Here is an 18,827-nt window from a genome sequence, read left to right as displayed (position 1 = left end):
TGGCAGAGTTGGCTTGCTTTCAGGGACGAATAATCAACAATCTGTCTAGTCAATGGCCAACATTTCTATCAAACCCTTTATTAGATCATACACAGTATGTTGGTTAAAGAGCAAGTCCACCCATCTGTTCCTGTGCAGGATGGGGGGAAAAAACACCTTTTCTTCTTTCTTAAAATAGTCTATACTGGGGGTATTCTGGTGGGTCAGTTGAGGCACATAATCATGAAATGGATTTCAATGACCTTTGTGGTATATCACCTCCCCGTCCCACAGCAGTCATTCCACTCTCCACTGCATTGAAAGCACAACTGCTTAAAAATATCCTCAAAAATAGACTAGACGGATACCTCAACCGCTCACATCCTTGGCCACCTGCAGGGCATGCATAGCTCTGAATGTACAATTAACTCAATCCCCGCCAGACTTCCAAAGGAAAAGTCAGCAGCCCACGCCAAGGTTTCTGACCATTTCCACTAATCTTGCAAGACCCACAGAATATTTTCTTCTATGACTACTGTATGTAAACACTGAATATCCCCAAAGAAAGAAGAGAGCCTCTACTTTCATAGAGAAAAAGTTTGATCCTACCTTCATCCGTTCTTTAGTTATTGACACTTGAATGTAGTTAGTGTTCACTGAAAACGTCCCGTCTGTCCCCAAAAAGCGGAGAATCTTTTTTTTTACCGAATCACACGTCTCAGAGGGCGGATACTGGCCAGTGTTACACTCAACTATGCAGCCCATATGATTTGGTTTCCCTTTCCGGCCAAAGATGTCTCTGGCCACAGCTTTTACCGTAACACCGGTGCATGAGAGAAATTCACCCCGCTCTCAGGAGAGGGGAAGCGGGGGTCACACTCTCGTGTTGTCGGGGTCTGGTTCTCGATGTCTGGAGGTCTGGAGCCAATCTACCGGCTGAACTTTACAGGGTGTGAGAGCTCACGAACTGGATTACTAAGCGTTTGTTCACAGCAGGCGCTTAACAGAAGCAGAGCTGAAGCTAAAGCCACGCTGAAGCTGAGCTCACGCTAAACCGGTCACACAAGAAGCACTCTCTTTTCCTCAGCGCCTCGCTGGGCGCGCCTTGACCCCGCCCACAACTTCCACTGACTTCATGCCTGGCAGCTTCACGCTTGGAAAATAGAACTGAATCCTGAACGATCGCTTCAGCGCAGCTTGAGCGAGGCTTGAGCGTGGCAAGCGTGCGGCGGGTGTCGATGGCTTCGCCTGTTAACAAGGACGCCGAAATGAAACTTGTGGCTTCAGCGTTGCTTGAGCGTTGCTTCGGCGTATGGTGTGAACACCCTGTAAACTACTAGAGAGGAGAAGTGACTTGTGTATGTTTGCAGCGCCTGGTGAAAAAAAATCCTTCAGCTTTAACTGACTGTCACGAGTCCGTGTTATTAGCATGTCGACTCGATCAAAGCTGCCAGTACCAGCACTTGAGCTGGTAGATTGTTCCTTGTTGATGGTAGATTGTCCTGCTTCCTGGTTTTGGTGGACATTCGTCATCACTTGTGTGTAACTCTGGAAGTGCTGTAGCATTTCATAAGGTGAGTAAGAGAGCCATCTACCACATGACGGTGAAAACACGGATTGACGTGCTATCACGTCAATGGCGGGGAAGCGTTGCCTCATAAATGACGTAAAAACACGTCAATGGCGGGGAAAGGGTTCAAGTTTACAGTGTTGATTTTTGTGCACCAGACTTCTCTTAATTAATATGATCAGAGTAAAATGGACACATTCCAAATGCGTGGGTGAATGGATTAATCAGCAAAGGTGTTACATTGTTTGAAATGCCACCATTAACCACAGTAGCTTCATCAGTGGAAGATGGAAAGGTCAATGATGTTGGGAGGAGCAGAGGGAAGAGGAAGCCCCATTTGTTGTTTTTCATTACAGTAAATCAATGGAGACCTTTCTGATTGGACCATTCATTGGAACATCTCCGCTGAGTTATTTCTGCTGGTGATTTTCTGAGGTCTGAGCTGCGGTAATGGAGGGATCAATTGTGTATGCGGTGATAAACTGCTGTAACCGGCACCCGTGATGAACATGAGCTAAGGGTCATATTCCTCGCAGTGAAACCTGGCAATTTTATAAATATAGTGCTAATGATGCATAGCTGAATATATGTGCATGCCATTATTCTATTTGAATTGTAAAAAAAGAGTAAAAAAAAAAGCTATTTTCATAAGACAAGTATGCATGTAGAACTAATGTAAAATTATTTGTAATCAATTTACTGAAAAGGGGGGGAATGTTACATTAAATGATTTCAGTCTTGAGTCATACCCATACTCTCTCAGAATATAGTGGGTTATACAACTTCTAGTGAGTTGTTACCACTTGACTGGCTCACTCACTGCATTAGTATTTGAGAGAAAAAGCAAAGCTACCTAACTTTATATATAGAAAGGATGGATTAAAAAGTGATAGAGAGTTGGGATTCAGGGTGGCCACCTGCTTGCCTTTGACTAGGGCCCCCAAATCACTACGTCCACCTGTGCTCCCAAACAGATTTGATCGTGATTGGGACTCGTTGTTGGGCAGTCGGCTATGTTCCACTTAACTACCAATATGACCGCTTTAGCTACAAGCCTTATTGATGATGAGATGAGATGCATATGTTCCTTGGTGATGCTCATGTAGCCTCTAGTTTGAAAGCTATAACTGTACAACCACCATACTTCAAAATAGCAATGGTTACTTTGAGCGCCGACGTTTCTCCCGGCTATTTTTATCTTGATCTCTAGGTAAAATGTAAATGTGGGGAAACTCACTCTAAAGTGCACATATCTTTATTGACAATGGCTGCAGGATTTTAAGTAGCTACGCAATTAAAGGGAAACTCCACGGTGAAACAGGATTGGGTCCGTTTAGTGGAGCATGGGACTGTCATACAGATTGGCTTAGTACAGCTGAGCGGAGTCTATTCCCATCAGAAACGTTTCACAGCCTTTACATTTTAGGAATGGATGATGACATTATATTGCAATCTGCCACATTCTGGTTAGGAGAGGGGGAGAGAGGGGGGAAGGCCTATAGTCCTGCTCCGGGTTGACTAGAAAGTTATAGTAGGTATGTGAGCTCCTGTCTCAAGGAGGCATCAAGACAAGCAAACAGGCAGGGTGAGCTGAGATGAGAAGCGTTTGTTCTTGTTATTGTAAAGCTACTATCCAGCTTTGGTCTTCAGGCAGGTACAATAGATTCATTGACTATTTGTGGGTGGAATTAGCCCATTTCATCACTCTTCTACTCTGGTGAGCAGTCATAGCTCATGTTATTAAGCCCTGAAGTAGAATTTCCCTTTAAATTCTTATGAGATGACTTTGAGAATAAAATCAATTACACATTCATATTTTATTGCCTCCCCCCCCCCCCCCTCTAAACAATTGAATATGAATAAACACTTAATTTTGGGGGGGAAATGCAGAAAATATAGCCATATGATAATATACCTTATTAATTTTGTACAGGCATGTTGGGTCTTTCGTCCAGTAATTCTGGAGGACGTATATAGCTGTACAATCAAATAAATTAAACTTTGTTGTTTAAACCATGACAGGTATTCATTCATGACATCTATTCTTCCACTTGTTTGTGCTGCCTGCACTACATCAAACGAAGCGACCCGACGTCGTTGGCAAATGACATTGCCAATCATTTCCATTCAGCATAAGGCGTGCAGATGGTCCCCCCAGGTCCCCGTGTGAAAAAACTGCTGATTTGAGGAAAACGTCACGCTTAATTAATAGCAGCCGTAAAAAGCGGAGTGCTTTCCTGCACGGCAGACTGATCTACGCCACCGTTTGCCTCCCTTTGCCAGCAGGGATGTTCGCCCCTGCACTCCTCCAGAAGCCACCGAGCGTAATGGAAATTCAGGCCCGTACCTCTGCTCAAACACAGGATTAGTTTGTGATCTTTCAACGAGGACAGTCTCTCTCTCTTCATGTGACAATACTTTAATCCCCCTGCCAGCGGAGCGGGGGGCCACTCAGACCGACCCCCCCCCCCCCCCCCCCCCCCCGATCTAATGACATTACGGGTGAGCCTGCGGTGCGCGAAACACAGGAGATGAAGGGCAGTGGGTGGGGGGGGGGGCACACACTCTGACACAGTTGCACAGAGACGTACGGGGGGGTGGCTCACGGCTTGAATGCCCTTGTGACGGAGTTGAACGTGGATGCAAGTTGGGCAGAGATAATCATATAGTGGGGGATTAAGTGTCCGAGTGGGTTTATTTTTAGCTCATTAGGCCCAAACCCGTTCATAAATAGCTCTTACTTTGATGGCTCGGCGACGACCCAGACTTCCCCTTCAGATGGTCAAAACGAAACGATGGTCCACTCCAACCAGATGAGAGCGAGGCACCGTGTGACCGTGTACGTGGCCCTTTAGCATGTGTAGGGCATACCTATCAGAAAAGCAATTTCCACAATGCAATGCGGTGTACTATGCGACGTTACGATATCCCCTTCCCCTCTCCTCCCCTCCCTCCCCTCCTCTCCTCCCCTCCGCTGAAGGGGAAACAGGCCCCGTGGTGCAGTCGCAGATATAAATAGGGCATGGTTTTATTTCACTCTCATAAACATGCAGATTGATTAGGGTCATTTTCTGCTAGCCTGCCTCCATCCACCCAAGCCTTTCCCTCCATTAGTGATGAAAACCTAGATTTATTGCCACGTCTGTCACTTCCAGCCCATAATTCACCGGCCCGCCGGCTGACTGCTCTTATGTAGATGAGCGCTGGCGGGAGTAAGGCATCTTTAAAGGCACGGCTCTCTCTGTGTTCACAGGAGCGCATACAGGTCGCCAATGGGGTGCTGTCAATCAGCAGGCTCACCCTGTCCGACATCGGGATGTACCAGTGCGTGGCCGGCAACAAGCACGGAGACGTCTACTCCAACGCAGAGCTCCGAGTTATAGGTAAGACATAGATGAGACTGTGTGTGTGTGTGTGTGTGTGTGTGTGTGCTTGTGTGTGTGTGCGTGCGTGCGTGCGTGCGTGCGTGTGTGCGTGCAGGCGTGGCAACGCGCGCACAAGCGTGCATAAGCGCTCGCCCGTATTTGTTTTCGAGTCGGCGCCGCCGCGCTCTTCCTCGGCTCGATACCAGCCGATGACCTCCGGCCCTCTCTCTTATTGGCCACTAATTGAAAAGCATTAATTATCAGATGAATGTGTCCGGGTGACAGTGATGTACGAGCGGCTCTGCTCACCGGCCTCGCCCATCTGCCCTGTCAAGCCTGTCACTCTGCACTCGGGGGCTGGCAGGCAGCAGCTCTCATTCACTATTCATTCCCCCCCCGTCCCCCCAACATGTCCTCACCCCTCATGCCGGCGAGTGGAAGCGGGCTCAACACGAGCAACTGTACCGGTCAAATTCAAGGTGGAGATAAAAAAAATAAAAGAGTCAGGGACAGTACTGGGCAGTTTGAAACAGTACTGGGCAGTTGCACACTATTTGAAAAGGGCACACTTTTTTCGTGTGTGGTTTATAGCGAGGGAAAAGGATGATGTTGAAATAAGGGTATGCCAGAAAGCCGAAGAACATGATATTTCCTGCTGTTTTTAGCTGAGAAAAGACTTCCTCTTTAATTACAGGAGGTCAGCGTCATTTTATTTTTTTCTATCAATTCAGCTATAAATCACATCTGCCCTAACTGAGGGTAATAATCTAGTATGGACATCTAGCTCTGGAATTAGACCTGTATGCGTAATTTCTGAGCGCTGTTATTGTATTATGTGTGCTGCATTCTAATTAGTCAGAATATTAACAATCCTGTCTAGTGTCACTCACCTACCACCACGGAGACCTGGGTTCAATTCATGACAGCGGACGTTCCTACAGACACAATTGGCCTTGTCTGCGGGTGTGAAGCCGGTGGGGTATGAGTCCTGGTCGCTGCACTAGTGCCTCCTGTGGTCGGTCTGGGCTGTTCAGAGGGGAGGGGAATAGTGTGATCCTCCCACGCACTACGTCGTGCCGCTAAAACATCTCGCTGTCAGGTGAAAAGCAGCGGCCCGGCTGGCGACTGCACATGTATCGGAGGAAGCATGCGCTAGTCTACAGCTCTCCACAGATCGGCAGAGGGGATAGAGCAACACCCAGGACAGCAGGGGGAATTGGCCAAGTAGAAGAAAAAAAACAGTTAAACAAGACTAGGCAAGCCTAGTTAAGCCGGCCCCAGACTGCTGCCACTTGGTGTTGTGCAAGTTCACATAATAGCTAGCTCAAAGTTCAGTTCACACACATGTACTATACATTTTTTAGGGCCCTTCAAACGTAAACCAACTTTTATTTATGTTTTTACATTTTAAATTAATCAGTTTGCGAGATGTACTTGAAAGCTATAAACTTTACATTTATATTGTTTGTAAAGCCCCAAACGCACTGGGAGTGTCTGACGCTCGCGTTTTGAAGTCCGCCCATTGTTTTAAACAGCCGAACGCGCACCAAGAACGTTCTGACGCGTGTCAAACTGCCTTGATGCCCGTACTCCCAACCTGTTTAGATTTGGGAGCGTCAAATGAGGTTCCAGCAGCGACCAAAGCGCTCTGAGCTCCTCCCCCTCTCTCTCTCTCTCCCTCTCTGCCTACTTTCATCCCCTCCTGTCTCACATATGCTCCCCAAACAAATCTCATGGCAGTATAAATATAGCAAGCATGTAAAATATAATGCTACACTATAGCAAGACTGTCTGAACAAAGAGAGAATAGTACTCTAAACACATCGGCTACCAAAATATATTTCCCTGCTGCATGTCATGAGGAGATTACATCGGCAAAAGTTTGGATAGACTGGATTGCTTCCTTCCCGCAGCAGCACTGCCTGATAGACAGGTAGGACGATTACAGCCTCTGACTGACAGGGGCTCAAAACTACAGTATAACACCTTTTTTATTCATTGGTCATTGTGCCTGCCTACATATAAATTAGTGACCTTTTCCCCAAAATACTCATGGTTCGGTGCTGTTGGTATTTGTTAGCCTATCTGATGCCTGCAGTGTGTTAGCCTATCTGATGCCTGCACTGCGCTATAAGAGCAGAAATTGACAGGCATCAAATGACGCGTGTCAATTAACGCTTTCTGTGCGTTTGGGGCTTAAACATTGGAGCAAAACAGGCTTGTGTTTTAACATTGTCCATCTAGAAGACAAGAATATGACTTTAAAATGTAAAAATAAAAAAGTTTGTTTACGTTTGAAGGGCCCTAAACAGTTGCATAGTATACCTTTAAAATGAACTAGTTCACATTCATAGTTCACAATTTTGAGTTTTGAACTAAGTTCATAGTCCCAAAAAATTTGCAGTTCACATGCATTTCTTCATTTTTTAATGAGCTGCTCCGAGCTATTCTTTTTCAATAGAATCTCCACAATTATTATAACTCAACATACAGCTTATTCAGGTTAATTGGCTCTCCTCTCTCATTCGGCTTAAAGCCAAAATATTCCCACTCTGAACTGTGGAGTTTGGTTGACACCGAGGACTGTAAATAATATGGATGTACATGTAGCCACTCCCGTTTTGAGACGGTCGATGTTTGAAGGCTAGTGTGGTGTGTCGCCATCTTGGGGTTCTCGCGCAGCTCGCACGAGACCGCACGAGACCAGGGGTTTCCAGGAGTCGCAGCTCGGTCTGCTATTGGTCCGTGATCGGCAAGCTGCGCGATCACTGGACAGGCGAGCTGTCAATCACGCCCAAAACTTTTCTATCATTTATTTTACTCTAAACTGGTGAGTTATATAAAAATTCACTCCCCATACAGTTGTCATGAAAGGTGAAATTAGATATATAGGCCAACACCGTGTAATGTAATTGATTACGTAAGGGATAATGTATATTGAGGCGGTGATTACGGGGGAAATAATGACCGACAGGTGGATTGAGCCCGACGCGTAGCGGAGGGCTTAATCGTTCACCTGAAGGTCATTATTTCCCAGTAATCACCGCCTCAATATACATTATCCCGCTTAGAACACGGCCTACAACTAAATCATTCAATAATCTGACAAAAATAATTATTCAAATATATTTTTTAATAGCGTTTTCAACGACAAAGCGGTTTCATTCGTAATTGGCACACAAGACACCACAGCTGCAACTGGTTGGCCTAATTAGTAGTGGCTTGCTGACAAAAGGCTCTTATCAACTGATTAATCCAGGTGTGGCAGAGCAGCGGTCGGTTGTCGAGAAATAATGACCGGTGAATATTGTTGATTGACCAATCAGAATCGAGTATTCAAGAGAGCCGTGTTCTAAAGGTGATTATATTTCACCTGTCACAGGCTTCATTCAGCTGGCTGCTGCTGTTCAACCCCCACGCATGCGTGTTTCACCAATGGGGAGTCAGTCAAGGGAGTGAGTGAGTCAGTCAGTCAGTCAGTCAGTCAGTCAGTCAGTAAGCCCGTGATACTCTTCTAGGCCGGCCCTCCTGGGTCCTGCAAAAATAGCGGTTGAAGAGAGAATTTTGAGGGGGGGGGGGGATGTGAGGGGGTGATGTGTGGGTTTTACCAACACCGGCTTTAATATGCTGCTCTTGTCCCAGCTGTTGCCCCAGATTTCTCTCTCAACCAGCTGAGGAGCCAGACGCTGGTGAAGGTAGGAGGAGATCTGCTCATCGAGTGCAAGCCCAGGATGTCTCCTTGGGGTGTGATATCCTGGCGGAAGGGCAGCGAACCACTCCGAGAGAGTAACAGGTAACGCTGAGTTCAAGCATCTTTCTTCTCGTAGAGCCTCACTGTTTGAGGGGCTTTGATGTTTGTCCAAAATGCGCTGGTTGCTCATCGTCTCTTAAGGCGGCGCTCGTGTAGTATTGATACACAGCTCTTAAGGCGGCGCTCGTGTAGTATTGATACACAGCTCTTAAGGCGGCGCTCGTGTAGTATTGATACACAGCGCTCCTTCGATGTCAAGCCCTCCAGACGTAAGGCTTGATCATCTATTCCTCACAGTTAGAGAATTTGACCTTTGACTGTGAAGGAGTACATTTGCCTTCATGGCTTCAGGAGCAAAAACTGCAGCTGGAGTAAAGCCTTGCTGTATGAACATGTGGGAAAGGTTCAGATGAGGGTGCAACGTTTTATTTTTGTGCATCTATGGAATGTGTTTTTGTTGTTTTTTTACTGTACCTGATGTATTGAGGACATCTAAAACAGCTAAAAGGAAAAGCAGCGTGAAGGCTTTGATAATGGAGTTGGCCCTGTGTTCGTCCAGCCTCCAGTCTGTTGCTGTAGGTCTTTTTGACCTAACAGACTGGCTTTTGGGAGAAGTCAAAGTGCTCATCAAGTACTTATCAACTCAGGGGGGACAATCGCGCAGCAGTCCTCCAACTATTCAACTGCCACCGCACGTCCAATGGTAAATGGACTGCATTTATATAGCGCTTTTATCCAAAGTGCTTTACAGTGCCTCCGTTCACCAATTCACACACCGATGGCAGATGGCAGAAAGCTAAGACGCAGGGTCCCGGTACAGCCATCAGGAGCCATTTGGAGTTTACTATCTTGCCTAAGGACATTTGGACATGCAGACTGGAGGACCCGGGGATCAAACCACCCGACCTCTTTTATCCAAAGCGAGTAGGGGGAGGAGCCACAGTGTCCAAGTTTTCCCGAGGAAAGAGGGCGATCTCAGAATCACCCTCTGTGTGACGAGTCGACCCTGGAGACGCGACGTGCGCTACGTGCCTCGCTTGTGTGCCCGCGTCCGTCTGAAGTGTGAAGCCTGGCCCCCGACGGCCTCAGCGCAGACAGGGGTCACCCGTTGGGTGTCACCACTCTAGCATGACTGGACTCTGACAGCAGGACTGTGTGCAGAATGTCTTGCCGGGCTTTGCATATATACAAAGCAGTGTTGTTGCTTGTCAAACAAAGTGGCGGGGAATTTGCATAGTGGTTTCGCTGCTGGTGCCCTTTACTTGCCCTGTGTCACTTCCATCACAGACTTCCGCCCCCCCCCCCCGCACAGCACTACCTGCATCAGTCCGACTATGTTGTCCCGCCCCCCCCCCGCACAGCACTACCTGCATCAGTCTGACTCTGACTCCCCCCCCACACAGCACTACCTGCATCAGTCTGACTCTGACTCCCCCCCCCCCCGCACAGCACTACCTGCATCAGTCTGACTCTGACTCCTCCCCCACACAGCACTACCTGCATCAGTCTGACTCTGACTCCTCCCCCACACAGCACTACCTGCATCAGTCTGACTCTGACTCCCCCCCCGCACAGCACTACCTGCATCAGTCTGACTCTGACTCCTCCCCCACACAGCACTACCTGCATCAGTCTGACTCTGACTCCCCCCCCCCCGCACAGCACTACCTGCATCAGTCTGACTCTGACTCCCCCCCCACACAGCACTACCTGCATCAGTCTGACTCTGACTCCTCCCCCACACAGCACTACCTGCATCAGTCTGACTCTGACTCCCCCCCCCCCCCCCCGCACAGCACTACCTGCATCAGTCTGACTCTGACTCCCCCCCCACACAGCACTAGCTGCATCAGTCTGACTCTGACTCCCCCCACACAGCACTACCTGCATCAGTCTGACTCTGACTCCCCCCACACAGCACTACCTGCATCAGTCTGACTCTGACTCCCCCCCCGCACAGAACTACCTGCATCAGTCTGACTCTGACTCCCCCCCCCACACAGCACTACCTGCATCAGTCTGACTCTGTTGTTTTCAATTCATACTTTTGATTGATTTCACATTTGTCTTTGGCGTGACACTGGTTGACATCGTCGTGAGGTGACTGATAAATGAAATTGCAGTGTCTCTGCCAGTATTGAATGAATCCTGAAATGCTATCACTGCGTTGCCTTTCAATATTCTCACCGACTCCTAACTCTTAAATCATATATTGACCAGTTGCTGTGACAAACAATGAATTATTCAAGAGTAAACTCATTCGAGTATAATTAGTGGTTTAAAGTCATTTATGATTATACACTATTCTAATTACTAATTCAAACCTTGACGTTCGTTTTGCTGTTGACTGCAGTCCTTTATAATATCAGATGAAATCTTCATTCTGTGATTGTGGGCACGACATGGCTGAGAAGAACAGCAGGTAAAAGCAGGTGATCTCACCTGGGCCAGTTCCCTCGTTGTCATAAACACAATCTATCACGATAATGGACCCATTTGTAGATGTATTACTTCTACGGCATCCGTATTCTGCAGGAGTCAAGGGTCTCTTTGAAGTCGACTGTAATTCCTATACTTAATAGATGATATTTGTGGCTCCAACCACCTGTCCTGCAGCTCAAACAGGTAGGTAATTAAAAACAAAAATGCACAGATGGAAATCTTCATCATAATGCCAGATTGTATTTCCAGCATGTAGGTGAATCTCTGTCGAGCAACATTTGATAGAACCTGGAAACACATGGAGGAGCCTTTTATAGCCTCCCTCTCTTCCCAATATCTCTATTCCTCTCTCCATCTCTCTCACACACACACACACACACACACACTCACACACACACACACACACACACACACACACACACACACACACACACTCACACACACACACACACACACTGATGATTAGCATGTGTTGGGATAATCATTACACAATTGTGTTTAAAACGACTGCCCTCATAATGGCTGTCCTGCCTGTCAGTTAATATTCAGTCTTGCTTGTTTGGGAAATCCTAACATATAGAGCGATGTGACACCAGGCCACCGATGCAAATGAGCAAACTGCAAATGAGGGAACAAACAAAACAACATCCGTGGGCTGTGTGAATGGCAACACGCACGTCTGTTTGATTATGCACCTGTACAGAAAGGTGCAAAATAAAACTAAAAGTGTAGCTGTGAACCCCTTTTGTTGAAGATTAATTGCCTTAATTGCGTTAGCGCTCCACTGTGGCTTCAGCGGGAGGGGAACTAGTGTCACCAGCTGGGTAATCCATCTTCATAGCGGCAGCCCCCCCGTCTTTCCTGCAGGAGACCGGTGGAGGGGAGGGGATGTCTTATCTACCCCAGACAACCCTGCAGGGACCAGGTTTTAGATGACATCAGCTGGAACAAAGCAGCTGAGAGCGCAGAGCAGAGCAGGTCTTGCTGATGAGCCTGTAAGTGGGCCGTGTCAGCCGTGGAGAGCGGCCCTAAAAAACATGCCATTTCAATATGTCACCACCGGGAAGAAATCAGGTCTGTTAGGAGGCCCCTCACAACGAGACACTCGGCTCCATCATCAGACACCGCCCCCCCCCCCCCCCCCCCCCCCACCCCCTTTCCCTCGCGAGCGACCGCAGGATGTGCTGACGCCCCATTCCGCTCCCTCCTGGATTAAACACCCATCTTTTAAAGACCTTGAGTATTTATCTCTATCCGCTGTGACAATGATGCAAATATTTGCCCTGGGATCTTTTCAAATCCTTTGAAGAAGGTGCTTACCCTTGGAGGGAGGCTTTCGAGTGCTTTGGGTGTGGCTACGGCAGACCTGCAGGCTGGGGTTTGTTTTTCTTGAGGCGCTGATGCTGCAGCGGTGTGGTTTCTCTCATATACAGGGAATGAGCCATGGTGCAGCGGTGTGGTTTCTCTCATATACAGGGAATGATGCAGTGGCTCTTATGTTTGTAATGCAGATTACTAGGTATGATGCTACACATCATGATGGGTGCCAAGACAGAAGTTGCTGCTTAATGCAATATTCCCCCTAGTTTTAACGTTGTTGAAACGTGATTTGGCACTTGACCACCATGAAAACCACATCCAGCTAGACGAGTTTGTAGTGCTCAGAGTTTTACTTGCCGTTCATTTGAATGAGGCCACAAAAATAGATGAAAAACTGACCAATCTCAAATGTTTGTGAACAGATTCAACAATAGATCCTGCTGCAGTTATTTTCAACTGACTGTTGGTCCAGCGTTTTAGAACATCATTTTGCCAAATAGTGTGATGTGTGTGTGTGTGTGTGTGTTTATCGCATATCTCGAGAACTGTTCGTCCGATCGACGTCTGTTGCTGGGAACCTGAGGAAGTGCAGTTTCGTGCAATTCGGACACACGTATAGTCATAGTGCCACCTACTGGCAACACAGGAAGTGGTTTATCTCAACAACCATTGGTCCGATCGAGACCGAGTTCATACTTGGCGAGTGTGTTGCCAGGTACCTGAGGAAGTGCAGTGTCAAACTTGGTGCAATTTGGACTTACGCATAGCGCCATATACTGCCAAAGTAGGAAGTGGTTTGTAACTCAGTCCCAAACGTTTGATGAGAGTCCCGGCCTCATATAGTCATAGCGCCACCTACTGGCAAGTGGCAACGGGGGGAAGCGGAATCTGTTGTTGAATCTGTTTAAAAAAAATATATCAAGTTTTCCTTTTTCCGATTTTTCTCCCATTTTCTCCCCAATTGTACTTTGCCAATTTCCCCTGCTGTCCCAGTCGTTGCTCCACCCCCTCGGCCGATCTGGGGAGAGTCACTTCTTTTCACCCGACAGTGAGGAGTTTCACCAGCAGGACGCAGCAGCGTGTGGGAGGATCACGCTATTCTCCTCAGTTCCCCCCCCCCCCCCCCGAACAGGCGCCCCAACCGACCAGAGGAGGCGCTAGTACAGCAACCAGGACTCAAACCCCACCGACACCACAGACATGGACAATTGTATCTGTAGGAACTAGGGGTGGGACAAAATATCGATACTCACGGTATCGCGATATTTCCACTTGCGATACGTTATCGATACACTGGCACCAAGTATCGATATGTTTATTTAAAAAAAAAAAAAAAAAATTAATAAACAGGCTAAAATATTATGCTGTGTGTGGTAGTTCAAACATAGTTTCAAGTTGATGTTTATTTATGTTTGTAGTTGAAACAAAAACATAAATACTGTAGGCTACATGAATGGAAATGTTTGATCATTAATATCTACTTTTAGAAATTATATAGGTAGGTAGGTTATATAGGTTTTCTTGTTTTAATAATAATAATAAAAAGACTTAATGTGTAACTTTTCCTCCGTGGTATCGAAAATGGTATGAGTGAGTGAGTGAACTCTGAGAGAGTTCATGTCAATTCTACTAATAAATACATAATACCTGCTTCTTGCCTTTTAGGGGTATTTTTTTCTCTTCAGTTACACAGGTATCGTGATGTATCGTCTTCCGATATATCGATTATCGCAGTATCGCTGTATCGTGATAATATCGTTATCGAGGTCCAAGTATCGTGACGATATCGTATCGTGAGCTACTCAGCGATTCCCACCCCTAGTAGGAACTTCTGATCAAGTTGGAAGTACCATTCCTGAGAATTGAACCCGGATCTCTGTATTTTTGTGGCTGCATATGATCGTGCTGAGTAATTTATATTCTGGTTTTCATGGCGGTTCAGTGCTGGATAATCCCCATGTTAAGACTAAGTGGAATATTGCTTTAACATGTGCTGGGCCCACTCTCTCCTAATCATCATTTCACATCATTATTGTCACTTTTTAGTATGCCTTGGAGTTGGACAGTCAGAAGTTCAGCATATCCCAGGTATCCATGGTGATTCCTTTTTGTAAGTGCATTCCAAAAGGTCATAGTGTAAATTTAAACAGGTTTGAGCTGTGGCAGTGTGATATTGCAGATATCTATGGTATAGTTTTTTCCCCCTTTGGTTGTATTGTGCTGTGTGATGTTTTTCTCTGAGTTCAGCATCATACTTCTCAAAAAGTTCTGTTTTGACTAGTTTGTGATTACTATTTCCCAGAGTGGTGGGGGGGGGGGGGGTCTGAACTCTGCTGGCAGCTGTGGATTCCAAGGGAAGCTATTATTGTCTTTTATGTGTTTATGTGTATTTAAAAAATGAAAATGTTCTGCAGAAGGGAGATATCAGTTACAGTGCAAAATACACTTCCCAGACTGCTGCCCAGTCAAAATGGCATTATGTGCCCAACAGAGATTACATAAAATACATCAAACATCAATTTAGTTATTTTCTATTTTTCTTGTACAAATACAAATAGGCTGCTCCTTCAACCAAATGAATCAAAATGAATAGCTAAAGATGTTTTTGCTTCTAAAATACAAAATAGCTGGAATCCACACATTTCTCTAAAATAATCATGTTCAGTTACACACTGAGCTGTCTTTGCTGCCTCTCTGTCTTATATAGATGGTTCTTCTGAGGATCTCTGTGACCTAAATAGTACTTTTCTTTTAGGAGTTCACCCTTTAAATTACAGCAAATAGATGTAAAAACGAGTTAAAACATTAGAATGAGTAAAATACAAGTGGAGAAAAAAAGTCCTTCACCAGTAGTGGTACTGGATCAGTAGTTCAACCACCACATACTGTACTTGGTGAAGGATAACCAAGTCGACAGTCATTACAGTCAGAAAGTCATGACACCTGTGCAGAGACGATACATGTTTTTTTCATTAGGTTTTTATTTGCTAGAATACATTCTATAATGTAGAAACGAAACAGAAACCAGTCATAATTCATTCTAGTCATTCTATTAACTACTAGATCTATTATATATATATCTATCTACTCGATCTATTTTACTTGGATATTACTTAGTTATTTCCAGCCATCACTATGTAATTAATGACCTGTCATTTAAAGGATTACAGCTTTTTTCCCCTGCTGTTTGAACAACCACAAGTGTTTCCATAAAGAGCAACGGTTCCAAAACTTTTGCAACTCAGGGCCCACTTGAAAATCTCAAAACTTTTCCCAACCACAGGTTGGGAATCGCTGATATAGAGAACCGAGTGGTTCTGTGACATAAAACCCTAAATAGTGATGATTGTTCTTTATGATTTGTTCTATATGGCATAACGTTTAAAAAGCTGTCAAATGTTCAACATAGATAGCATCTCATAAATGGTTTCTATATAACACCATAAGTGTTTCCCCCGTGATTGCAGCAACCCAAAAATACCATTTGGAACTGTTACCTGTAGGTGCCTGGTGAAAGTGTTAGCTGCAATTGTGACTGCTGCTCGTTAGGCTGCACTTGGGCATGTAACAGTACAATACCCATTTGAGTGACATCTTTGGAGTACAGGAGGCTTGTTTCCAAGGTAACATCTGTTCGCAGTTGGACCTCTTCCATTTTACCACAGATTAGTGCTTTCAAACAAAGTACAGATTCTGTGTAGTCCCACAGCTCGTACAGTAAAGACACAGAGAGAGGAAGGATGCTGCAGGAGTCTCCCCCTTTAATGCCAATGTTAAAAGTCATATATTCTTGACATAGCTTTTCCCATTCAGTCAGTAGATTCAAAATTGTCCTCCGTAACAGCATGATGATTTCACCAGACTGGGGAAATCAGCATATCTTGAAGCACTAAAATGCCTTTCTCTCCTTCATCTTGCTTCTGGGGTTGGAGCTAAACTCCATTTCTTTGTGGCAATGATGTATAGGGTAACCCAAGGCATGAGGCCCCCCTCACTCCCTCCCTTCCTCCATAATTCAATTCATGACCACTAGATTGAGCCAAATTTAATTTGGAATGATTTCTTAGATGGTAACAGTCGTGTTAATCTTTGAATAGCATACAACTCATTTACATTGATCTAATTTTTTTTTACATTAAGGAATAAGAATCTGTGTGAGCATAATCAAATTTTCTTTCAAGTTAATAGGGTAATCAAAAGGAGACGAATCCATTAGTTTGAACTAAAAATAAAAAATATTGTTTTTTTTAATTTATTTCTTTGTTTTTAGATAATTACAAGTGTGAAAAGTGAAAATGTGTTGAGTAGAACCTTACACCTTACATTGCGTTTTCATAATACAATGTTTACCTCACACTGCTCAATAAAGAACAGACATTGAGACTTGTAGAATTCTTGAAACTTGACAGCCCACAGGTATGGAGAAGTGATATATCTTTATTGTTTCAGTCATAGGTAATTAGTTACCATCACTAAAAACATGCACAACATACTGTATCGTCCCATCGAGCCACAAAACTCCTGCCCACATTTCTTTTCTACGAGCCACTTGACATGAATTGAGCACAGATTTACACGTCAAGGCATCTTGACGCATCCTTTTTACAGTATTTTTACCAAACTATTGACACACGCGCTCTCCGAGCACGTCTGGAACATGAATCATACTGAGCATAACAAATTACCACCGCAGTCTAAGATGTCCTCTGAGTCAGTCCTTGCCTTGAGCAGTTTTGAATGATCTGTTAGGCGTGTTTTTTTTACCTTCAAGTGGTGTCTGTTAAACGTCTAAGCAGCACGTCCGGGCTCACCGTGACAAGCTGTTGAGTGGATCCGGAAAAGGGAGAAGCCACAGAGGGGGACTCTGTGTGTGTGTGTGTGGGGCCTGGTTATTTATTAGTCTATTAGTCTGAAGAGATAGCAACATTTGCTGTGGCTCGATTGGCCAGATTCCCTGGTTATGACCCATCGGTACAGTATCTCTCCTGCATATCCCACCCCCATTGGCGGAGCAAATAAGCATGGCCGTCACGTAAATGAAGAGATGTCTCGCAGAGTGATCTCCATTTATAGGCCCATCTGCTCCGCCAGACGCACTCCAGAAAGAATCAGTGTCAGGAGAAAGGCAAAACGGAGGAGGAGGCAGATCACCTAACTTTGTGTTCATTTACTCAACGCCAATCCTGCAATCTTCCCATGGTGCCTTCGTGTCTCACTGTTCCGTTTCGTGCAGATTTTAATAAGCGTCTCGTCAAATGTCTCTGGGCTTAATTTTATGAAGTCCTGGAATTAATCGGCGCTGTATGGAAACAGGTGTATTAATAAAGGGGGTGATTAAATGATCTGTGCGAACGGACGGCCCAGTACAGCCATTCCGGTTCCCTCGTTCTCCGGCTGCACGCTGTTATGCTTATTAAAAAAACATTGTTTATCATGTTGAAATGTCACTTCACATTTTTTCTCATCAACTCTCTAATTTCCCCATTTGCCTGCAATTGAACATCTGCTTGTGAAGTGGAGTTCTGACTCTCCGTGGAGGTCGGCGGTGTTGTGCGGCGCCAGGCCTGAATAATACTGAGAGCTTATGCGCCCATAACGACTTGTTTCATTACCTTGCCTTGAGGAGAGGTTTACTACCTGACAAGGCTGCTGTGACCAGCTGACTGGCGCTTTTCATTTAGTCTTAGCCTACATCTCCCCACGCTGGCAGGAGCTAAAATGCCTCATGAAGGAAGGAGCATGGTCCCCTCGCCAGGGAACGGGAGCAAGCCGAGGATTAGTGCATTGCTGAGGGATCCTAGCAGATCCAGACAACACCCCACACTATGTTGAGGGGTGCCTGCGAGCACACACACATACATGTATATCCACATGGCTAACAGCTCCAGACAACACCCCACACTATGTTGAGGGGTGCCTGCGAGCACACACACATCCACATGGCTAGCAGATCCAGACAACACCCCACACTATGTTGAGGGGTGCCTGCGAGCACACACACATCCACATGGCTAGCAGATCCAGACAACACCCCACACTATGTTGAGGGGTGCCTGTGAGCACACACACATCCACATGGCTAGCAGATCCAGACAACACCCCACACTATGTTGAGGGGTGCCTGTGAGCACACACACATCCACATGGCTAGCAGATCCAGACAACACCCCACACTATGTTGAGGGGTGCCTGTGAGCACACACACATCCACATGGCTAGCAGATCCAGACAACACCCCACACTATGTTGAGGGGTGCCTGCGAGCACACACACATCCACATGGCTAGCAGATCCAGACAACACCCCACACTATGTTGAGGGGTGCCTGTGAGCACACACACATCCACATGGCAGATTAGAGTTTTATTTATCCAAACATTTCTCTGAGCCAGAGCTGCTC

At 45.8% G+C, this 18,827-nt stretch overlaps 1 protein-coding gene across 1 annotated transcript in view; it reads left to right on the top strand.

The window, feature by feature from the left end:
* The window catches only part of cntn4 (contactin 4), a gene marked incomplete at its 5' end in the record, with an annotated part of 153,140 nt that overhangs the window by 95,062 nt on the left and 39,251 nt on the right, over positions 1-18,827 (top strand). Inside the window, 2 exons of the mRNA XM_083660815.1 lie at positions 4,803-4,932; positions 8,557-8,707. Of these exons, the coding sequence (XP_083516941.1) occupies positions 4,803-4,932; positions 8,557-8,707 (281 nt within the window). The remainder of the gene's footprint in view (positions 1-4,802; positions 4,933-8,556; positions 8,708-18,827) is intronic.

This window comes from Poromitra crassiceps, assembly GCF_964638095.1.
Source record: "Poromitra crassiceps genome assembly, chromosome: 25".
Taxonomy (NCBI): Eukaryota; Metazoa; Chordata; class Actinopteri; order Beryciformes; family Melamphaidae; genus Poromitra; species Poromitra crassiceps.
The sequence above is the reverse complement of the archived record's forward strand: the minus strand, read 5'-3'. Positions and strand labels throughout refer to the sequence as shown.